The 25,436-nt window shown below is 44.5% G+C and overlaps 1 protein-coding gene across 1 annotated transcript in view; it reads left to right on the forward strand.

Annotated features, from left to right (window-relative positions):
• The window catches only part of LOC126457630 (kinesin-like protein KIF12), a gene marked incomplete at its 5' end in the record, with an annotated part of 606,856 nt that overhangs the window by 555,151 nt on the left and 26,269 nt on the right, over positions 1 to 25,436 (forward strand). Inside the window, 3 exons of the mRNA XM_050094104.1 lie at positions 4,493 to 4,646; positions 11,754 to 11,836; positions 20,513 to 20,680. Of these exons, the coding sequence (XP_049950061.1) occupies positions 4,493 to 4,646; positions 11,754 to 11,836; positions 20,513 to 20,680 (405 nt within the window). The remainder of the gene's footprint in view (positions 1 to 4,492; positions 4,647 to 11,753; positions 11,837 to 20,512; positions 20,681 to 25,436) is intronic.

Here is a 25,436-nt window from a genome sequence, read left to right on the forward strand (position 1 = left end):
GTCGCCAGTGGTCAGCGGAAGGTGCACGTGCCCGTCGACCTGGGACCGGACCGCAGCGACGCACGGATGCACGCCAAGACCGTAGGATCCTACGCAGTGCCGTAGGGGACCGCACCGCCACTTCCCAGCAAATTAGGGACACTGTTGCTCCTGGGGTATCGGCGAGGACCATTCGCAACCGTCTCCATGAAGCTGGGCTACGGTCCCGCACACCGTTAGGCCGTCTTCCGCTCACGCCCCAACATCGTGCAGCCCGCCTCCAGTGGTGTCGCGACAGGCGTGAATGGAGGGACGAATGGAGACGTGTCGTCTTCAGCGATGAGAGTCGCTTCTGCCTTGGTGCCAATGATGGTCGTATGCGTGTTTGGCGCCGTGCAGGTGAGCGCCACAATCAGGACTGCATACGACCGAGGCACACAGGGCCAACACCCGGCATCATGGTGTGGGGAGCGATCTCCTACACTGGCCGTACACCACTGGTGATCGTCGAGGGGACACTGAATAGTGCACGGTACATCCAAACCGTCATCGAACCCATCGTTCTACCATTCCTAGACCGGCAAGGGAACTTGCTGTTCCAACAGGACAATGCACGTCCGCATGTATCCCGTGCCACCCAACGTGCTCTAGAAGGTGTAAGTCAACTACCCTGGCCAGCAAGATCTCCGGATCTGTCCCTCATTGAGCATGTTTGGGACTGGATGAAGCGTCGTCTCACGCGGTCTGCACGTCCAGCACGAACGCTGGTCCAACTGAGGCGCCAGGTGGAAATGGCATGGCAAGCCGTTCCACAGGACTACATCCAGCATCTCTACGATCGTCTCCATGGGAGAATAGCAGCCTGCATTGCTGCGAAAGGTGGATATACACTGTACTAGTGCCGACATTGTGCATGCTCTGTTGCCTGTGTCTATGTGCCTGTGGTTCTGTCAGTGTGATCATGTGATGTATCTGACCCCAGGAATGTGTCAATAAAGTTTCCCCTTCCTGGGACAATGAATTCACGGTGTTCTTATTTCAATTTCCAGGAGTGTATATGAAGGGCTTGTTTCAATAGATGGTGGTGGTGGTGGTTAGTGTTTAACGTCCCGTCGACAACGAGATCATTAGAGACGGAGCGCAAGCTCGGGTTCAGGAAGGATTGGGAAGGAAATCGGCCGTGCCCATTCAAAGGAACCATCCCGGCATTTGCCTGAAACGATTTAGGGAAATCACGGAAAACCTAAATCAGGATGGCCGGAGACGGGATTGAACCGTCGTCCTCCCGAATGCGAGTCCAGTGTGCTAACCACTGCGCCACCTCGCTCGGTGTTGTTTCAATAGACCGAGCGGTTCTAGGCGCTTCAGTCTGGGGCGGCGCGACCGCTACCGTCGCAGGTTCGAATCCTGCCTCGGGCGTGGATGTGTGTGATGTCCTTAGGTTAGTTAGGTTTGAGTAGTTCTAAGTTCTAGGGGACTGATGACCTCTGATGTTAAGTCCCATAGTGTTCAGAGCCATTTCAATAGTGATACAAGTCCATTACCTCCACTTTTCTGATTATAGTGCTTCTGACATTAATGATCCAAACAAACAGAAAGAAAGGTTCATCTCTAGCAAGAAGGCATATGCGTCAATATTTCTGGTATCTCAACTGCACATTTCTCAGCGCTCATTTAACTTTAGGTCTCTGTATCTTAAAATGAACAAAAATGGACTTGTACCACTATTGAAATAAGCCCTTCATATAGAAGATAACAGTGGTCCTATTACACTTCCCTGGGGCACTCCTGCCGATATCATTGTCTCTGATGACTACTCGCCATCGAGGACAACATCGACTTTCCATGGCTTGTTATTTTTTGTCCTGTGGACTCACGAACTGCATCGTATTTGTTCCCGGCAGCAGGTACAATCAGCCCTTGAATGAACGCCTTTTCCTGGCTGGAATGCTTTCTGCAGGTGGTCTCGCCAAAGCCATTCCACGTTGTCAGGCCTGCACGCAAGCAACCTAAATGTGTCTTTTGTTAAACATAGCTTTCAATTTCTAAAACTCCTTGCCATTTTCGAGACTGGTAAGTTTTCATGCTACTGTATCCTCTGAAAATTCTGGAAATTAATACCTGCAAAAATATAAAAGCCTTTACTACATTGAGGTGACAAAAGTCATGGTATACCTCATAATATCGTGTCGGATCTCATTTTACCCGACGTAGTGCAGCATTTCAACGTTGCATGGACTCAACAAGCCGTTGGAAGCACCACGCGGAAATATTGAGCCATCTGCCTCTATAACCGTCTATAATTGCGGAAGTGTTGCGGGGCAAGATTTTGTGCATCTCACAAGTGTTCGATGGGAGTCGGGCCGGGCGATTTGGCTGACCAAACCATTCGATTTAATTGTCCAGAATGTTCTTCAAACCAATCACGAACAGTTGTAGCCTGTAACATGGCTTATTGTCATCCACAAAAATTCCATCGTTGTCTGGGATCATGAAGTCCATGAATGGCTGAAAATGGTCACCAAGTAGCCGAACATAACCATTTCCAGTCAATGATCAGTTCATTCCATGGAAACACAGCCCACACAGGCATGTAGCCACCACCAGTGCTTGCTGACAACTTAGATCCATGGCTTCATGGGGTCTGCGCCAAATTCGAACCTACGATCAGTTATTACCAAGTGAAATCGGAACTCATCTCACAGGCCCACGATTTTCCAGTCCTCCAGTGTCCAAACGATATGGTCTCGAGACCCGGAAGAGGCGCTGCAGTTGAAGTCGTGCTGTTAGCAAAGGCACTGGCGTCGGAAGTCTGCTGTCATAGCCCAGTAATGCCAAATTTCGTCGTACCTCACACATTGGTTTCTGCTGTTATTTCACTCCGTGTTGCTTGTCTGTTAGCACTGACAACTTAAAGCAAACGCCGCTGCTCTGAATTGTTAAATAAAGGCCAATGGCCACTGCGTCATCTAATGTCACACGTATTGCCTGAAATTTGGTATTCTCGGCACACTCTTGACACTGTAGATCTCCGAATATTGAATTCAGTAACGATTTCCGAATTGGAATGTCCCATGCAGCTAGCTCTAACTACCATTTCGTGTTTAAAGCCTGTTAACTCTCGTCGTGCAGCGATAATCACGACGAACACCGTGTGATATGAATCACTTGAGTACAAATGACAGCACCGCCAACGCACTGCCCTTTTATACCTTGTGTACCGGATACTACGGCCTTCTGTATATGTATATATCCCATGATTTTGTCGCTTCCGTGTAAAATGTATTTTATGTCAGTAGGGGAGGAGGGACGGTGCATATGATCACCCCCTACCTATGCATTTAGTGACGTATACCCTGATCTCCATTATCCCTTTCACAGTGTTGCAAACGTGCGATGTCTTTTTTCGAGTTAACAGAGTCGAGCGTTGTTAAGACACTATTCGTATTCTGGAAGAGCAGGGCTCAAATTCCCGCCTGACTACCCTTTCTTAGACTTTCTGTGATCGTAAAACCCACGGTGTTCGAATGTCACAATTACTCCTTCACCTCGTTTACTACTCTTATAGTTCTCACATTGAGCTAATTAACCGTAAATCTGGATGCCGACATAGATAATATTCCATCCTTTCTTCTGGTGGGCCAGTAGTGTGCCCCTTGCGAAAACAGCATGCTACTGAAATGCAGGAGGATCTGCAATGAATTGACGCATGGTACAGGGAATGGCAATTGAATCTCAATGTAGAGAAGTGTAATGTGCTGTGAATACATAGAACGAAAGATCCTTTATCATTTAGCTACAATATAGCAGGTCAGCAACTAGAAGCAGTTAATTCCATAAATTATCTGGGAGTAGGCATTAGGAGTGATTTAAAATGGAATGACCATATAAAATTAATCGTCGGTAAAGCAGATGCCAGACTGAGATGCATTTGAAGAATCCTAAGGAAATGCAGTCCGAAAACAAAGGAAGTAGGTTACAGTACACTTGTTCGCCCACTGCTTGAATACTGCTACCGGTGAGGGATCCGTACCAGATAGGGTTGATAGAAGAGATAGAGAAGATCCAACGGAGACAACGCGCTTCTTTACAGGATCATTTAGTAATCGCGAAAGCGTTACGGAGATGATAGATAAACTCCAGTGCAAGACTCTGCAAGAGATACGCTCAGTAGTTCGGTACGGGCTTTTGTTGAAGTTTCGAGAACGTACCTTCGCCGAGAAGTCAAGCAGTATATTGCTCCCTCCTACGTATATCTCGCGAAGAGACCATGAGGATAAAATCAGAGAGATTAGAGACCACACAGATGCATACCGACAATCTTTCTTTTCACGAACAATACGAGACTGGAATAGAAGGGAGGACCGATAGAGGTGCTGAAAGTACCCTCCGCCACACACCGTCAGGTGGCTTGCGGAGTATGGATGTAGATGTAGATGTTGTGGAGGTAGTCCATCACAGCGTTGCTTCAGTTGTCCCTTGTAAACAGCATAGTGTGCGTGTGTGCGTGCAGGGTCTGCTGCCGTTCGCCAATCATCCCCGCGCGGCCGGCCTACTCCGCAGAGATGCTGGCCGCCTCCATCAACGGCAACGGCCCAGAGGCATCAGCGGGCGGTCAGGCCACCGGCTCAGCAGTTTGGTCCAGTCCGACGCCGGAGGCTGCCAAGGTACTGCGCTCTTACATAAGGCCACTTGGAAAAGCACTCACTGTTAAATGATATATCGCTCAAAAACGTTTTGCAACACGCTCATTACTTGCACAATGCTTTTTTTTTATTCCAATTTTCCCCCAACTGCAGGAAATCTCTATCTTTGTAAAAGAGTTAAAGTAGATTAGCACTCTCAGTGTGGTACAGTGGAGCGCAAAGTGTCTCCAGCCTTCAACGAGACATTGCAGCGTGCGTAGACTACTCAGTTTGTCAGAATGCCTCAAAGAGTCATTTCAAGCTTGAATCATACATTCATTGTTACTTTGCGGCACGGATGGTTCTCAGAACGGGATGATGTCCTCCAAATTGGTCTACACCACAGCGAAGTCATTTCAACATTCAGTCGTTACAATACATTGCAGATCTTCCTCACTGCAGTTGCCCACAGCCAACAGACGCGTCTGATGACCACTAGCTACAAATTATGGCTCGTACGTATCTCGGAGAGAATACAACAGATACATTGTTTACAGAACTTTCAAGCAGTAAAATACAGATGTTAATATGAATAAAACTGATGAACATTTAGCTGAGTGAAAGGTACTTGATCCATTATACCTGTATTTACTGAAGCACTTGTAGACTTGCACTATCGGCATCGCAACATGTCTAGTTGCATCTTTGTGGTGCATCTGTTGCTGTTACATATGGCTACTGTGGTTTACGACGCCGATACACGATATCCTCAGCACCTTTGGTGTATGTCGTACCGGCAGGAATTCCTTAAAACCAAAATTCCTTAAAACCAATATCGTTTGCATGCCAAATATCTACAAGAACATCAATAAATACAGCTATAATGGATTAACGAGCTTTCTTTCAGCTATATGTTCATCAGTTTTATTCATTTTAACTTCAGTATTTTACTGCTTGAAAGTTCCGTAAGCTATATACACTACTGACCATTAAAATTGCTACACCAAGAAGATGACGTGCTATAGACGTGAAATTTAACCGACAGGAAGAAGATGCTGTGATATGCAAATGATTAGCTTTTCAGAGCATTCATACAAGGTTGGCGCCGATGGCGACACCTACAACGTGCTGACATGAGGAAAGTTTCCAACCGATTTCTCATACACAAACAGCAGTTGACCGGCGTTGCCTGGTGAAACGTTGTTGTAATGCCTCGTGTAAGGAGAAGAAATTCGTACCATTACGTTTCCGACTTTGATAATGGTCGGATTGTAGCCTATCGCGATTGCGGTTTATCGTATCGCGACATTGCTGCTCGCGTTGGTCGAGATCCAATGACTGTTAGCAGAATATGGAATCGGTGGGTTCAGGAGGGTAATACGGAACGCCGTGCTGGATCCCAACGGCCTGGTATCACTAGTAGTGGAGATCACAGGCATCTTATCCGCATGGCTGTAACGGATCGTGCAGCCACGTCTCGATCCCTGAGTCAACAGATGGAGACGTTTGCGAGACAACAACCATCTGCACGAACAGTTCGACGACGTTTGCAGCAGCATGGATTATCAGCTCGGAGACCATGGCTGCGGTTACCCTTCACGCTGCATCACAGACAGGAGCGCCTGCGATGGTGTACTCAGCGACGAATCTGGATGCACAAATGGCAAAACGTCATTTTTTCGGATGAATCCAGGTTCTGTTTACAGCATCATGATGGTCGAATCAGTGTTTGGCGACATTGCGGTGAACGCACATTGGAAGCGTGTATTCGTCATCGCCATACTAGCGCATCACCCGGCGGGATGGTATGGGGTACCATTGGTTGGTTACACGTCTCGGTCACCTCTTGTTCGCATTGACGGCACTTTGAACAGTGGACGTTGCATTACAGATATGTTACGACCCGTGACTCTACCCTTCATTCGATCCCTGCGAAACCCTATATTTCAGCAGGATAATGCACGACCGCATGTTGCAGGTCCTGTACGGGCCTTTCTGGATACTTAAAATGTTCGACTGCTGCCCTGGCCAGCACATTCTCCAGATCTCTCACCAATTGAAAACGTCTGGTCAATGGTGCCCTAACCACTGGCTCATCGCAATACGCCAGTCACTACTCTTGATGAACTGTAGCATCGTGTTGAAGCTGCATGGGCAGCTGTACCTGTACACGCCATCCAAGCTCTGTTTGACTCAATGCCCAGGCGTATCAAGGCCGTTATTACGGCCATAGGTGATTGTTCTAGGTACTGATTTCTCAGGATCTATGCACCCAAATTGCGTGAAAATGTAATCACATGTCTGTTCTAGTATAATATATTTGTCCAATGAATACCCGTTTATCATCTGCATTTCATCTTGGTGTAGCAATTTTAATGGCCAGTGGTGTATATGTGTAAGTATTTCACCTGTGGTTGCCCCTGATTTAAAATTATCTGCAGAACGGAATAGAGCTGTGCATTGCCTTTTCTAAGGCAACGAGAACTGGTGCGTCTATGCAGGCAGTGCACAGCCGTCGCTACAGACTCAATTTTGCTTTTAGGAGTCCGTTGTGAATTACAGCAAAACCCGCTTGGATAGCCTTTGGCGAAGAAACTGGGCAATGGAACACCAGAAGAAGAGCCTGGACCACTGGCAGCAGGTTCACTTCACCGAACAGTGCTGTGTTTCACTGACACCTGATAATCCTTATAGAAGGGTGTGAAGGTGGTATGATACTCATACATGGTCAGGCATGCAGATCTACAAGTTCAGCAGGGAAGTGGGTATAGGCCACGTTCCGGATTGGTACCATCTAAGGATACTGGGCAGCTCTCACCGGTCGTGGATAATTTAAGGGCTCATAAGTAATGGGAGTAAGATTTTCCTATGTATGGTCCAGTCCTAACGTCAACGTTTCACTGATGGGTTCATATTTCAAGATGATAATACGCGAGCTCATCATGTCCACATTGTGAACACCTATCTCTAAGAAAGAGGAAGAAACAAATGAATGGAGTGACCTGCGGTACGTACTGTCACAACCCAACAGATTACGCTTGGGACCAGCTGAATATGCAACGCGTCATTGCAGGAACACAACTCCTTTACCGGATAACCTGAGCAGCAACAGGCTAGTGCAGCAACGCCTCGACCACGCTGTGAACGATATTCGAAGGAGATGCCAGCAGGTTACAATGCTTGGTGTGGAGCAACAGCCGGCCGCTGTGGTCGAGCGGTTCTAGGCGCTTCAGTTCGGAACCGCTCTGCTGCTGCGGTCGCAGGTTCGAATCCTGCCTTGGGCATGGATGTGTGTGATGTCCTTAGGTTAGTCAGGTTTAAGTAGTTCTAAGCCTAGGGGACTGATGACCTCAGATGTTAAGTCCCATAGGGCTTAGAGCCATTGTTTTGTGGAGCAACACGACATTGAATGGTACGCAGCATCAGATTTGATTTCACGCACTTTCTAACAGACACCTTTATTTTGATTATTATCTCATTTCTATTTCACAGTACAATTCTTTCTTTCTAGGTTCACAAGGCTTCTTCTCTCATTCCCCACTTCTCTTGAATCTAAGGCCACACAGTTCGCAGGCATGCAAGTGATACAAATTGCTCTTGGGCAGTGTATTTTCCTTATTAAAACCCAGTTTATTTCCCATCCAGCATTGTCTAGTCCAGTGGTTCCCAACAGGTGGTCCGCGGACCCCCAGGGATCCGCGAGCTATGCCAAAGGGTTCGGAAGATGCTATTAGAATAAAAAATATATTAAATATATGTCGTATGATAACAAATTTTTTGTTTTGGCCGCTTCTTGCATGAGCAGAGCTTTAGAGAACGCTGACTTCTGCGTCTAGCGTCTTCCTAGAGCCCACTGACACTACCACACTCTAGCGCAAAACTAGAATTAGATAGAGGCAAATAGTTCTGCTGTATGCCGTGAGACTGCGCGTGCTGCCTCTTTGCAGCTGACAACTGACAGTCACTTTACACAGAAACTCGCATTTCAGACGACAATCGGCCATTTTTTTAAAGGAGTTTGTTATACTAAACACCCAGATTTGAAGACAAAGATTTTGAACAATAATCAAAAATTTAACAAAAACAATGATGGCTAAATTGAAAATGTTTTAAGCTCAATGTTTTTCCAATAATGAATATGTCAATGTGTTTTCTAAGTACCAAAAATAGAAAACGTATAAAAATTCTTAATTTGGATTTTTTAGATACTTGATACTGTGATATGACAAGGTACCAATCATGCTCGATGAGGGGGACCTCGAGAAAATTTTGTTGGGAACCCCTGGTCTAGTCACTTGACTATGACCACTTTCTATTTGTAACGCCAGCAGTGCATATATCATATATTACATGATGCGCTTTATTGAAGTAGATATGTATAGTATCACTTCATATGTGGCACAGATAGGCGAGCAGCACAATCAAGCACCACAATCACACTGATAGGTACACTACACCAGCCGCGCTTTGGCCACACAACAGTCACTCTACATATGGCATCGTTGGTTGACACCACAATCACCCTGCTGCACCGGGAAAGTCATACATTCGTCATACAGTGGTCACCCCATCTGTACCACGGTTAGGTTGGATCCATTTTCACACTGACTGTTACAACGCACAACCCACACATTGGCCATACAACAGTCATCCTACATGTGGCACAGTTGATGGCACTACAATCACTATGATGGTTATATCGCACAGGCCACAGTTTGGTCTCACCCCCGTTACCCTACACTGCACAGAGGGTGAGCACCATAATTACACTGACTGCTTCACTGAAAAACTGCATCGCTGTACAGGTTACCCAATGGTCACCATTTATGTGGAACAGTTGGTGGGCACCACAATTACACTCACTATTACACCACACAGACCACGCTACAGTCACTCTGTATGTAGCACAGTTAGCTGCTCATCAAAATCACATTGACTGTTGCACATTGGCCACACAATGAGCAACCTACATGTGGCACAGTCACGTAAGCATCACAATCACACTGACTGTTACAACACGCTGACCATACATTGGCCACATAGTGATCACCCCATATGTGGCATCGTTAAGTAGGCACACAATCATACTGTCACACTTCACAGACAACACATTTGCAACACAATGGTCACCCTAAGTGTGGCATTGTTAGGTGAGTACTACAATCACACTGACTATTACACCACGCTGGCCTCTCATTGGTCATACAACAGTCACCATTTCTTTTCTTATGGGACGTGAAAGCCCATCGCGCTATGCTTGTGGTGCCCATCTGACTTTGCTGCATATAACGGCCCAACCTGAGAAATGCGCGGAAGATGAATACTTATCTAGCCTTTATATTAGCAGATGGTGAGACAGCCATACGAGGTGTGGCTAGAAAAAAACCGGACTAGTACTGGTGAAACAATAAAACGAATGCAATAAGGCTGAAAGTCGCGTGGCCTGTCACGTGACTCTCGCTCCGCCTACTGCTCGAGTTTCATCTGCCTCCTGCACTCAGTCTGCCCTTGGCGTCTGTTTTAAGTAGTTGACGTTTTGTCTGTGCGTCGGAAAATGTTGAGTGTACAGAAAGAACAGCGTGTTAACATCAAATTTTGTTTCAAACTAGGAAAATCTGCAAGTGAAACGTTTGTAATGTTACAACAAGCGTACGGCGATGATTGTTTATCGCGAACACAAGTGTTTGAGTGGTTTAAACGATTTAAAGATGGCCGCTAAGACACCAGTGATGACACTCGCACTGGCAGACCATTGTCAGCAAAAACTGATGCAAACATTGAAAAAATCGGTAAACTTGTTCGACAAGATCGCCGTTTAACAATCAGAGCAGTGTCTGAGTTAACAGGAGTTGACAAGGAAAGTGTTAGGCAGATTCTTCATGAAAGTTTCAACATGAACAAAGTGTGTTCAAAAATGGTTCCAAAGTGTCTCACAATTGAACAGAAGGAACGCCGAAGAATGATTTGTTCTGACATCCTGGAAAACATTGAAAGTGATCCCACCTTCTTACAAAATGTTATTACTTCCGATGAATCGTGGTTTTTTACTTACGATCCCGAAACTAAACGCCAATCGATGCATTGGAAAACTCCTGGTTCTCCACGACAAAGAAAAGCACGAATGTCAAAATCGAAATTCAAGGCAATGATGATTGTTTTTTTTTTTTTGACATCAAAGGGATTGTGCACATTGATTGGGTACCAGAGGGACAAACAGTGAATCAGCATTACTACATTAGCGTCCTGGCTACCCTACGTGAGCGAGTACGGAGAAAACGGAACGATTTGTGGAGAAAAAAGTCATGGATCCTTCACCAAGATAATGCCCCAGCTCACAGTGCGTTGTCAGTGAAGACGTTTTTGGCAAAACACAACATTCCCATCTTAGATCATCCATCCTACTCACCTGATTTGGCCCCCTGTGACTTTTTTCTTTTCCCTAAAGTCAAGTCAGCTTTGAAAGGAACTAGATTTGAGACTGTTGAAGCAGTAAAAGAAAAAGCGACGGAAGTAATGTATAGACTTACCGAAAATGATCTGCAGCATGGCTATGAACAGTGGAAAATTCGTATGGAGCGGTGTAGAGACCGAGGAGGAGAGTACATTGAAGTAGATAACATGAAATTGTAAATAATTGTAAATATATGTTTTTTCCAGCATCAGTCCGGTTTTTTTCTAGCCGCACCTCGTACAGTGAACTCAATGGTTCATGAAGACTACCACAACATTTAAACTGTTAACAGTTGCACTAGGTGGAAGTGCCTCTTCCTGCAGGCAAGGCCAGGGTGGAGACGGCAGCGACTGAAGACGAGAGTGGAATCTCCACTGCCTTACTCGGTTACTGCTTTTCCAGTAAAACGGGGTCTAATTTAGAATATTATTTTGCTTTTTCCTCCTCGTGCTTCATGTAACCCACATAGATACATCGCTAAAAGGACTCAGGTCTTGTGAGAGCTTTGATAATAGCCTCGCCATTGATGGTCTAGAGGAAGGAACTGATGACCATGAAGTTTACTCCTTCAACAGCCAACAATCATCGTCATTATCATTTACATCATTCCATCTTGATAAAGATGCAAAACTGGTTCAGCTTTCTCTGTTTGAGTGGTTATCGATGCAACTAACAATTTTCTCGAATATTTGTTTCAGAACAACCGAAGATCGGCCAAGCCACCACACAGATTACCAGATTCCATACAGAAAGAACTTGAGCGAAGAAGAATTGGCACCAGGTATGTTATTTGATTAGCGATTTTCCTGTTCTAATGCCATATCTCAGTATGATGTGGAATGTGTGACTGTTTTACAAATTACATAAAGCTTAGACTGCTTTCCCAAATAATAACAATTAGGTTGAAGCTGCAGGCTATGTACGGTGCATATGGACTCTACTGAAAACTTTCAGGGGTAGTTCATGAAAGACTGCTGGGTCGTTCAAATTAATAAGCCCGTGGTTTACAGTTGATGTATCAAACAAATGAGGTCTCTGTGGATTTGACAGATGGCATTCGATTTCAAAAATGAAGCATTGAAATGCATAGCTACGAGTAGTAGCATAGAAATGGAAAACTTAAATTTATAAAATCAGTTACTCGTATAACGCAGGTAAAATACATACACATCTGTTGTAGTATTGTTCCCTGCCAGTTGTATCACTGACCGCTCTGCCAATGGCTCTCCGCCTCGGTTCGTCCTGTAGATGATACCCAAAGACCATTCCATCAAGCTGGCTGTCACAGCATTCATCTCTCACTCTCTCAGCATTAAGTGTCATCCACTCCCAAACATGCGGGTATCAGTTATGAGGGCAGATTGCAACGCCGCTGGTTTCCATGTGGCTGTGCAGTGCAGCTCTACTTTCGTATCGATGGCTTTATTTTTTTCCTAAGGTGTCGTTGAAAATTAAAGCAATAAAAGGAAATTTTGCAGAGTTGCGTTTATTTTGCCACAAAACAGTGTAAACAGGTTAAAGTAAAGTATAAGCAATGTAAGGAATACTGAACACAAATGACTGCAACATGCATAACGATAGACAAAAATATTCTTCGTTTTTTCCAGCTTAACGGACTTGCACACACATTCCGACAACTGGTTAATGTGCTCAGAATGGAATGTGTAACGGGCATGCTGTGAAAGATGAGGCAGTAACGCCCATTCTTTCTGCGGAGCAGCTCGCAGTCTTGGACAGTGGTTGGTGGATGCTGACGTGGTGCAAGCCGTCTCCTTAGTGCATTCAAGACATGCTTTATAGGATTCAAACCGGGAGAGCGAGCAGGCTACGCGATGCGTGCGATGTCTTCAGTTTCCAAGAAAACATCAACCACCCGTGCTCTGTGAGATCGAAATTATCGTCCCTCATAACGACATCTGGGCCCACAGTGCCTCGCAACAACCGCAGCTGATGTCCCAAGATCTCGTCACGATACCTGATGGCAGTTCAGCCTTGCCAATTCACCCGTACAATTTCATGAAGAGGGGTTCGAGTGGAAGACACACCAATAGGGATCCCCCTCGATCCTGGTCTCTTTCCACAATGTTTGTGTCCCGAAATCGTGTTCCAAGTTCCCTCCAGACACGAATCCATCGAGAACACTCTCCAGACTAAATCAGGACTCATCTCTAAAAATGACATTGGCCACTGTTCGACCGTCCAGGTGACATGTTGATGACTCTGTACGCTTCCTTCTGTGAAGATGCATCAGAGATAGATATACAGTAAGTCTCTAACAATAAAGGCCACTCTGCCGAAGCCTTCTGCACACCGTTTGCCTCGATATAACACGTCCAGTGCATGCAGGGAGCTCACGTGCCAGTTGCCGTGCAATACTAAGACGGTAATGTCGAGCACTTTCAGCCAAATAACGGCCCTCTCTTCCGAAGTCACAGGTGGTCGGCCCTGCCCTGGTCTTTGGTATACTGTTTCGGTCTCTAAAAACCGCCGCCACATCCGACAAACAACAGATCAATCCACATTAAGCCATCGGGCCAAATCAGTTTTAGACTGCCCTGCTTTCTTTCTTTCTATGGCCCTACGCCGCAGAGAGTCTGGTAGGCGTCTTCTCTGTGCCATACTCCACTGTCTGTGACTGTGTTCACAGCGATTGTGGATGTGGGGCTACCCTGCAAACACTACCTCGTTTCATGGGTGCCCTGACGTCATCATCGGCGTGGTTGCCCGTTGACCAGAATGACATCTCCCGTGCAGAACACGATCGTACGAACATCTGGTTGACAGTTTGATTATACCGTGAATTACACAGAGGTAGGAGAAATAGCGGTTTGTTACTTTAATTTTGGACATCATTGTATACTACAGGCTTACAGCACGTCACTATCTACACAGCATAGTGCAAACAACTTATTATGGGGCCCCTACCAAGAAAATAGGAGTAGTAGGTATGGGCACAAAACTCACAAATGTGAAATTCCATATACGCTTTTCTTTGTACACTGGTACGGCAGAAAATCTCCTATACTCCATCTGATAAAAAGAATACGAACACCTACTATAGTTCATTTCTTTCATCTTGGCGGCTCGCGCATGCCCGCCCAGACGCGAGAGATTGTTGCGTTGCCAAGTTGCAAACGACGCACGCACCAAGAGAAGCAGCGCCATAGTATAGTACAGTTCGCAAACTTACGTTTAGAGGGGAGCGCACAGTTTATGAAGTAAAGCCGCCACGACCGCGTTAACTGTTTCGCTGCTACAGAGACGTGCTCTCCGCATTCCGCGCTGTGCGCGATTTTGTCATCACTGCACTGCTCGCCTGTGCTGACACAACAGTGTTCCGACAGAACAGGGAATCAGTGATCATAAGGCCGTTGCAGCATCCCTGAATATGGAAGTTAATAGGAATATAAACAAAAGGGAGGAAGGTTTATCTGTTTAGCAAGAGTAATAGAAGGCAGATTTCAGACTACCTAACAGATCAAAACGAAAATTTCTGTTCCGACACTGACAATGTTGAGTGTTTATGGAAAAAGTTCAAGGCAATCGTAAAATGCGTTTTAGACAGGTACGTGCCGAGTAAAACGGTGAGGGACGGGAAAAACCCACCGTGGTACAACAACAAAGTTAGGAAACTACTGCGAAAGCAAAGAGAGCTCCACTCCAAGTTTAAACGCAGCCAAAACCTCTCAGACAAACAGAAGCTAAACGATGTCAAAGTTAGCGTAAGGAGGGCTATGCGTGAAGCGTTCATTGAATTCGAAAGTAAAATTCTATGTACCGACTTGACAGAAAATCCTAGGAAGTTCTGGTCTTACGTTAAATCAGTAAGTGGCTCGAAACAGCATATCCAGACACTACGGGATGATGATGGCATTGAAACAGAGGATGACACGCGTAAAGCTGAAATACTAAACACCTTTTTCCAAAGCTGTTTCACAGAGGAAGACCGCACTGCAGTTCCTTCTCTAAATCCTCGCACAAACGAAAAAATGGCTGACATCGAAATAAGTGTCCAAGGAATAGAAAAGCAACTGGAATCACTCAATAGAGGAAAGTCCACTGGACCTGACGGGATACCAATTCGATTCTACACAGAGTACGCGAAAGAACTTGCCCCCCTTCTAACAGCCGTGTACCGCAAGTCTCTAGAGGAACGGAGGGTTCCAAATGATTGGAAAAGAGCACAGATAGTCCCAGTCTTCAAGAAGGGTCGTCGAGCAGATGCGCAAAACTATAGACCTATATCTCTTACGTCGATCTCTTGTAGAATTTTAGAACATGTTTTTTTGCTCGCGTATCATGTCATTTCTGGAAACCCAGAATCTACTATGTAGGAATCAACATGGATTCCGGAAACAGCGATCGTGTGAGACCCAACTCGCCTTATTTGTTCATGAGACCCAGAAAATATTAGATACAGGCTCCCAGGTAGATGCTATTTTTCTTGACTTCCGGAAGGCGTTCGATACAGTTCCGCACTGTCGCCTGATAAGCAAAGTAAGAGCCTACGGAATATCAGACCAGCTGTGTGGCTGGATTGAGGAGTTTTTGGCAAACAGAACACAGCATGTTGTTATCAATGGAGAGACGTCTACAGACGTTAAAGTAACCTCTGGCGTGCCACAGGGGAGTGTTATGGGACCATTGCTTTTCACAATATATATAAATGACTTAGTAGATAGTGTCGGAAGTTCCATGCGGCTTTTCGCGGATGATGCTGTAGTATACAGAGAAGTTGCTGCATTAGAAAATTGTAGCGAAATACAGGAAGATCTGCAGCGGATAGGCACTTGGTGCAGGGAGTGGCAACTGACCCTTAACATAGACAAATGTAATGTATTGCGAATACATAGAAAGAAGGATCCTTTATTGTATGATTATATGATAGCGGAACAAGCACTGGTAGCAGTTACTTCTGTAAAATATCTGGGAGTATGCGTACGGAACGATTTGAAGTGGAATGATCATATAAAACTAATTGTTGGTAAGGCGGGTACCAGGTTGAGATTCATTGGGAGAGTGCTTAGAAAATGTAGTCCATCAACAAAGGAGGTGGCTTACAAAACACTCGTTCGACCTATACTTGAGTATTGCTCATCAGTGTGGGATCCGTACCAGGTCGGGTTGACGGAGGAGATAGAGAAGATCCAAAGAAGAGCGGCGCGTTTCGTCACTGGGTTATTTGGTAACCGTGATAGCGTTACGGAGATGTTTAATAAACTCAAGTGGCAGACTCTGCAAGAGAGGCGCTCTGCATCGCGGTGTAGCTTGCTCGCCAGGTTTCGAGAGGGTGCGTTTCTGGATGAGGTATCGAATATATTGCTTCCCCCTACTTATACTTCCCGAGGAGATCACGAATGTAAAATTAGAGAGATTAGAGCGCGCACGGAGGCTTTCAGACAGTCGTTCTTCCCGCGAACCATACGCGACTGGAACAGGAAAGGGAGGTAATGACAGTGGCACGTAAAGTGCCCTCCGCCACACTCCGTTGGGTGGCTTGCGGAGTATCAATGTAGATGTAGATGTAGATGTAGACACACTTATCATTCGATTTCTCAAAAACTATTTGGCCCAAAAATTTGATTTTTACACATCTTCTTGACTGATACCTTCCCCCCATAAATGACTTAATTTTATTCCGATGTTCAACGCAGTTACTGTGCAGCATTAAATGTAGTAAACCATTGTACGAAATTTTGAAGAGTTTGCAGAGGTAAAAGTCCATAGCGTATACTTTCCGTATGGTCGATTTTAGTTGCCACAATGTTGAGAATGTAATTTGGACATGGTACCTAAATTTCATGTAAAATTTACTGTATAACAATATCGCATTTAATTTAAGTACCAGATAGGTGTCGTATGTAATATTGAGAAATATTCCGTCTTTCGCGACTGTAGTAAAAGTTTTATTTATACCAGAGTCATTTAGATTTTTTCTAAAATGTTCTGATTAAAACAAAATTGGCGAAGTACACAAAACTGAATTGTGGACGCAATAAAACATAGAGAAAACTAAAAATATAATGTCAGTGAGGCACAGTGCGCAAAAAATTTGTGTTTGTCACAACGGACGGCAAGTATTTGCCAAAACATAGATCAGTCGACGAAAACATTGAATATGATGCAAAGAATTGCGTCCGACAATCAAGTAACTCGGCAACGTACGAGCCGAAATTCTGCTCTAAATAATACTTTTAATACTGTCGCAAAAGAATGTATCTCAATATGAATAGTAAAACAGCGACTGCGGAAGAGAAGATATACAAACAAAGCAGATAACATGAATATTGTATGTTTCCCTTTTCATTGTTTTTAATTGCTGTAAAAAGAAATACTGGAGTACAAAATTAGAAAAACTGAAAACTTATTATGATTATAATGAAGAGACAAAGCACTAGAAAGTTCATAAAATTACACTCAAATGAATAAAATTCATGAAGTAAGACACTTCGATATTGTTATTAAATACAGAAAATATAAAGCACCGAACGAGGTTTGAACTCAGATCCTCTCACTTAGCAACTAAACACTTTTTTTCCCACAAAAACAGTAACAAAAATGGCTACAATGAAATGACATAATTAAGGTGACAGATAATTGCAGTCATAAATTTCAGCATTCAAAGAATGAGTCTTTAGCAGCAGCACAATTTAGCACCTTCACTGTCACCTTCAACTGGTGGCAGATCAGCATGCACATTTTCTTCTTCTGCAGCCTGAGGTTCGTCATCATCATTTCCCATACCCAAATTAATCATTCAGCAAATCCTTGATGTGTGTTCCTTCCAGGGTAAATTACGTGGACAGAAGAGAAGTCCCGAACAGCGACATCGCAAAATATTTCACTGCCTGGTTATTTTTGTCAGTACCAGCCTTCTACACGCATCCATAGGGAGATCAAGATCTTCCTTTACATCAGACACCAGATGTTTGTCGCCATATTCTTGTATCTGCTGTGCTACTGATTTATTTTTCATGTGTGACTTGCAGGTGAGGTTAGGATCGGGAACGCGTCCCAACCCATCCCTCTCTACCAGGAATCCAGTTCCTAACCTATACCCATTCTGTTGAAGACAATTCGAGCATGTTACCATTTTTCTTATCGTGATTCTGATATTTAAGTATTTTCTCGAATTCATTTTCCATATACATCTTGTATTCAATATGTTCATCGCTCCCAATATTGTTAAAAACATAACTTGTATATTTGCCCATTAACCAAATCACTGCGTTATTTTTTGCCTGAGGGTAGTAACCTTCCTCTGGCCTGAAGAAAATGTTAGTCGGTACATTGTTGCTGAAGTTCTTGTTATTTGAGCAATTTTCTCCCTGGTCCACCTCCAGTTGATAGTCCGATCTCTACATGTGTAACGATGAGGCACACTATCAACTAAGCTGCATTTGCTGCAGAGGTTAGTGTCACTTAAACCGATGGCAAAGAGACGCTCATTAGTACTGATGATGTTATTGACTACCTTGTACCACGCTGTTCTCATGTCAGACGAAATAACATCACTACTGATGTTTTCCCAGACCACATTTCATGCTATTCCAGCATATTTAGTTTCTATGTTATTTTTCCTTTCATGTTTCCGTCTTTCAGTTAAAATCGCCTTTGCTGTAACGTTTTTGGAGTTTAAAAACTTTTTGCTGAGATAACTTAGTTCACCTTAACTATCACGCTAACGCATCTTGTCATTTGAGAGAGCTCCTGGAGGACTTTAACATGTCACGCAAAATACGGACAAACACTGTTGGTATGACTATGAATTACTCACGTTTCGTCGAAGTACAATAGGAAGTAAACAATTACCGCTGTACTTTATTGCGAAAACGTTCCTGAGAATGATACAAACACCTTTCCTTGCTATCGCCTGAATTAGGAGGCTTATTGCTTGTTTGGTTTAATTAATTAATAGAATATGAAGCAATTGGTATAAAGAACGTTTTTTCCAAACTTTCTATAAAAGAAAGTCTGCTATCAAGACATTGCTTTTGTTCAATTACTTTATTTATGACTGAACGTTTCTAAAACTGAAGACACTCGTCCGTGCTCTGCACTGCAGTCGAGCTCTGGCAACGTCGTTCTCTGTTCATTGGCTGACTGCGTTTTGTGACGTCAGATGCGCAGAACTAACCTAAACTCGGCCGCCGCCGTAAATGACGCGCACTTTAGTAGATATTAATACGGAGAGCCATGGCAGTAGTGACAATAAAGGGAAAATAAGCAGAAGATATGAACTGAAGTTTGTGGTGGGGAGGGCACTCAACTTAGGTAGTTCGTGCAGCAATGTTAACGGTTGTCCTGTGGTGGTGTAATGGTTAGCATTTCTGCCTAGCAAGCAAAATGACCCGGGTTCGAGTACCTGTCACAGCACACATTTTAATTCATTTCTTCTGCCTCAGTCATTATCGTAGATAATTGTGCTGGCAGTGCATTATCGTAGATAATGAAGAGACTTGGAATGAGATTTTCACTCTGCAGCGGAGTGTGCGCTGATATGAAACTTCCTGGCAGATTAAAACTGTGTGCCCGACCGAGACTCAAACTCGGGACCTTTGCCTTTCGCTGGCAAGTGCTCTACCATCTGAGCTACCGAAGCATGACTCACGCCCGGTCCTCACAGCTTTACTTCTGCCATTATCTCGTCTCCTATCTTCCAAACTTTACAGAAGCTCTCCTGCGAACCTTGCAGAACTAGCACTCCTGAAAGAAAGGATATTTCGGAGACATGGCTTAGCCACAGCCTAGGGGATGTCTCGGTCCGGCACACAGTTTTAATCTACCAGGAAGTTTCAATGAAGAGACTTAAATGTCTTAGGGAAACATTTAACTATAAGATCTATAATACAGATGTGTCCACAATTTCCACACTTCGTCTTTATGACGAGTTGAAGTCTATTAAGGACACTTTCAGCGATGTGTCTGAATGTCTGTGGAGGAATGGCAGGCCATTCTTCCTCAACAGCCGATACCGGAGAAGGTAGCGGTATTTTGAACACTGGTTGGGTTCTGGAGCGAAGCTGATATTCTAACTCATCTCAAAGGTGTTCCGATGGTTTCGGGGGTCGGGGAGGGGGGGGGGGGGAGGGGGGCGGGAGAGAGTCCGGCAGGACAGCCCATTACTGAAATTTTATTGTCCACGAACCATTACCTGACAGATGCTGCTCTATCACTGGGGCATTGTTATGCCGAAACAAATAATCATTGTCTGCGAAGTGTTCCTCTACGGTACACAGTACAAAATACTGTACATGTGTTCATATCCCTCCACATTTAGTGTTTTCTTAAGCACAATGAGAGGACCACACGCAGACTACGAAAAACGCCCCCTTAGAGTCTTTCAAGTTATGTATAGTGGTTGTAAACCCAACAATAATAAAATAATACGGAAACGAGTGCAAGTGAACTGTGTCACGTTAGCAGCATTGTTAATTGACGGGGCTCATTCCTGCAGCAGTATGACGAACATCGCGGACTCGTTCCGAGAGCGCAGCCACCGGCGGCACAACTCGTGGGAGGAGTCTGGGGGCGGCGGCGGCGGCGGCGCTGGCAGCGCCATGGCCAGCCCCGGGACGCCGGAGGAGCGGCCGGTGGTCACCACGTCACGCACCAGCGCTCTCAGGTGAGGCACTAAGCGGTCCTGCACGGCTCAAGTGGCAGTCCGGCGCTAATCATAGAGCTATTATGGGGAGTCCTGTTTGCTAAGACGACGATATGCGAAGGACAGTCGCGAAGTTTAATTATCATGTAGAAAAAATTAAGGTGTGACTGCGATAATTAGTAATGATTTTATTTCTTCTCTAACAAGGGGAAGGCCTCAGACACAGCCAACCGATTCGGCTCAATTTTGGCAGGTCGCTTGGGTACAACCTAAAACGAAGGACTCCAAGATGTTTTGGTTCAACACCCCCGCAATTTTGAGAAAATCACCCCGAAAGGTTATGACGAGCAATCGACTCAAAATTGGAGGGATCCATAGATAATTGTAAATAGAGCATTTTTCATCATCAGGTATGGGGTCCGCAAATGCAAACTTTTCCAGAAATCGAGGAAAGAGACTTTTACAACTGCCGCTTCTGTACCCACATAGTAAACGCGTTTTGGCGACAGCGCCGATAGCGCAACGGCTAAGGCAACTCGCTGGGAATCGGTAAACCCGGGTTCGATATTTCCTAGAAACATTCATGGTATAATACTTCAGTATCAAGGAAAGTCATTTCGTTCGTCAGCTCCAAAAATCGCTCGACGATAACCGCTCAGATCAATCTGGAACGCCAAGATACAGAACTGCCCGCTTCCAGTAGTGCATTGATAATGCATCTGTCTTGCAACACTTTTACAAACCAGAACACAGCGTCGGTAGTACTGTGACAGGCTTCCAAGTATATATTACAGCTCTAGTCGAAGGGTGTACATCCTCCATTATTCAGATTATGCACCTGAAAGATATGACACAACAAACAATAACTAGTTAGTACGGCATAAACAGACGAGCTAAGTACTACAAACTACATACAGTACTCGTCATATATTACTTCGGCGCATTAACGATGAAAAAAATCACTATATGCATCCGCGAGATTCGCGGCAGCCTAATGACGGAAAACAACTCTTTCCGATTGACTTCTATAAGGCTCGTGCTGGTCACTTTCACTCTTCCAGGTTCACAACTATGATATGACGAAGTGGCAACGGGGACAACATAACTCTCCTCGCGTGCATTCTGTCCGGTGCCTCGCTGTAAACAAGCGTCGTGCGGTTGGCTATCTGTGATCTCTCGTGAGGAATTCGCAGCATTCTTACTCGGAGTTGTTTTCATGTGACAAGGATTAAAAGTTTAATACTTTACTAACTCACGGCGTTTGGGAAATTAGATTGCCTACCTTATTATTATCATTCCTTATTGATTTACTTACCTTATTAACACTCCTATCCCTATCAATTGAGATATGGAAAAATACAAACGAAAAGAAGAATATCCGCTAAGTTTCTTCGATATTCGAACCCGGGTTCTCCGATTCCCAGCCAGTTACCGTTCGTTGTACCTGCTCGAGGCGGACGTTGTAAGACATCCGTTTAAGTTCGCTGTTGATCGATTAACGCAGATTTTTTATTGCAGAGGGCGTCTAACCCTCTGGCCGAACACGCTGAGCTACCGTGCCGGCAGTTACCTTAGCCGTTGCACTATCGGTACTGTCGACGAAAAGCGTTTACCATGTGGGTGCAGAAGCGATAGCTGTAAAAGTTTCTTACCTCGATTTCTGGAAAAGTATGCGTTTTCGGACCCCATACCTGATGGTGAAAAATGCTCTGTTTACAATTATCTATCGATCCCGCCAATTTTGAGTCGATTGCTTTAGGGGTGATTTTCTCAAAATTGCGGGGGTGTTGACCCAAAATAACTTATATTCCTTCGTTTTAGGTTGTACACATGCGATCTGCCAAATTTGAGCCGAATCGGTTGGCCGTGTCTGAGGCCTTCCCCTTGAAAGTGTTCACCCTTCATCGGGCACGTTTTTCCCAACCATGGATGTCCTGGCGGAGATCTTGGTTGTAGAAGTATGCATTCCACCTCAAAAACCACCTCACGTTCATTCTGGAAATGGCCGTAGCCCAATGCTTTCTTTATCCGACGAAAGAGGAAGAAGTAATAGGGTGTGACGTCAGGAGAATAAGGGACCGGGAAGGTGGGATGGGAAACGAAATTCGATAGCCAAAGAAGCAATATGTGTGTCTATGCTGAGCAGAATGATCTGGGATGTTGTCCGGAGCAAAAACACCACCTAGGGCAGTTTCCTACAAAGCGCCGCCTTGACAGTGCCTGTAACGTCGTCGGGAGATTTTTGTAGTATGCTCCTGTAATTGTTTGCCCCTGAAGAGCATAATCCGCAAGCACCTGCACCACCGTAGTCCTTAAAACACTCAGCATCACTTTGCTTGATAATGATATGGTCTTCACCTTTTTTGGCGTTGGTGATTTCTCGTTTCTACTGATTTCTTTGCTTCTGTCTCGGGATCATTGTGACGCCCCCAGCACTCGTCCACGTTGATTACATAGCTAAAGATGTCATCTGGATTGCCCTGACATAGCTGCAACATTTCCATTCCTCTGGCCAGTCCGCGCGCTTTTTGAGTGAGCGTGAGCTGTTGCGAAACTCAGCCGATGACGAACTTTGTCATGCTCAAAATGTAGTGCAAGATATTGGAAACATATTAGTGGTTGATTTTTACTTTACCACCATCGCCTCGATTATGACACGTGTGCACGAGGGCCTCCACTTCCGTTGAGATTCCCGGTTCTTCACAAAGAGATAGTCTGTCACTTTATCCTTCGTCACTCAGATTTATTTGACCACTCTAGAAACGTCTGCGCCACGTAACGACTGTGTTATACGTAGGACCCAGATTCTAATTACCTAAAAACAGCGAAATATGCGAATATTTATGATCTAAAACTTATATAAATTTCACTTTAAAAAATAAAACATGGCTTCATTTAAAAACATTCTTGTTGATTTTTTTATGTACCATGTAATACAGAATTCGCTTCTGAACAAACTGTGAGTGTAGTACTTACTTTTTTGCAGTGTTTGAAACGAACTAGCACTTATTTTTGAAATGTCTGCATGTGCCTAAGAAAAACACGTAGCACAGTGAAAACAATAACACCTATCCAAATAATAAATCCTGCTTTTACTAACGCACACCACTTGTTCAACTTATTCCAAATTAGTTAACGCGTTCCGTCATTCTTCAGTCTCCGCAGAGTTGCATATGATCACAAAATGCACTTTCAAGTTTCCTATTTTCAAAGGTGTAAGGTTGTCACTGAGGACAGTTCTGTACACGGAAAAACTTCTCTCTACATCACTGGACGTCACAGGAGCGTATTTGAAGGTGGCAACGTCACCAAGGCCGGCTTTGGTCCATTGTCTTCAAACGTTGTGGCATTGCAAGAAAGACTGGCACTAATTTTGTACACTGTACAATACCTAGGATTTCTCTAGAGGACACAATGCAATTTGTTGTTCACTTTGACAGTCACACGACCCAACTCACTCTGCACATGCTGCACAATACAGGATGTCATCCAACTGAGTACCAGCAGCTTCCAGTCTTATGATGGCTTTTGGTACCACTGAAAATTTGGCGCTGATGTACGTCAATCCACCAAATAAGGCACCGGTTTCATTGTTTTGACATTGGATTCATCGCGTTCAAGCTCATAAAAAGATTGTCCTTTTTGTTGGTGTTGTTGGTACAATAATAGTCAGCAGTATTAAGCCAATAACGCCAACGTGTAAGGTAAGACGGGAGGGACAGTGAAGTTGCCTTTTAATTTCTGTAGGTGTAGCAGAGCTTCCTCATAGATTTTCTTGCCAAAGGAACTTAATTTGTCCACATCAGAGTAATATCATCGCTCCTCTTCTGCAACACTGTGGAACGCACGTCCTAGGCAAGTGAAGTGAAGTGAATTTGAAGCCCCTCGCTTGCTTTAACCACATATGAAGCACCATCTGATACTAGCACCAAAACGTTGTCTCTGTTTACACCATCTAGCCACCATAGCTTCATAGTGGCAATTGTCGAATTGCTTACTCTTTCGAGAGCTTGACGCGTTAGGTGGAACATTTCTCCGGGCCTGTTAACTTTTAGAACACCAACAACAACGTTTGCAACATAAAGCCCATCCAAATCGGTGGTTTCGTCTGTGGACACCCAGACGTTTCAGTCAGCACCTCTTCGTAGCACACGGATAAACAGTTCTTTCTCTATGTAGATTCATCAGGTATTGGATGTGTTGTGTACTTCTCCTAGAAGTGTCTGAAGCGTGGATTCTTCAGCTTTTCCAGTGGGATGTTGCAAGATGTCATCGTCTCACGCAAGTCCTTAACGAATGATTGCATGGTTGAACATGGACCTGTGTTCTCAAATAACAGCGTTTGTCTGCTGTCATTTTCAGCTCTTTTCTTCCCAAACATGCTGCCTTTGACGGTATTACCGTATTGTTGCAAATTAAAGCGATTTTCTGCACCAACTTTAACATCACATAGTTTATAAAATAATATTTCCCCGACAGTGCTGAAGAATGTTCTCCAAAATCGCGAACAAAACCTTGTAAATGCATGCTGTTGGAGCACTTTACTTCCGAGATATTGGATTAGACTGATAGTGCATTCTACTTAATAGTGTGACCACGTGTGCGATGTTTATTACGTCGTAAGCCACTTTTGTTGGTTTAGAGAGCGCTTGGTCGATCCCGTGCAAAAAGTCTTACGTCAGCAAACCGACTTATGTTTTACACAGCTTGTCTAAAATGGTTCAAATGGCTCTGAGCACTATGGGACTCAACTGCTGTGGTTATCAGTCCCCTAGAA

The sequence above is a fragment of the Schistocerca serialis genome, chromosome 1 (genome assembly GCF_023864345.2).
Source record: "Schistocerca serialis cubense isolate TAMUIC-IGC-003099 chromosome 1, iqSchSeri2.2, whole genome shotgun sequence".
Classification (NCBI taxonomy): domain Eukaryota; kingdom Metazoa; phylum Arthropoda; class Insecta; order Orthoptera; family Acrididae; genus Schistocerca; species Schistocerca serialis.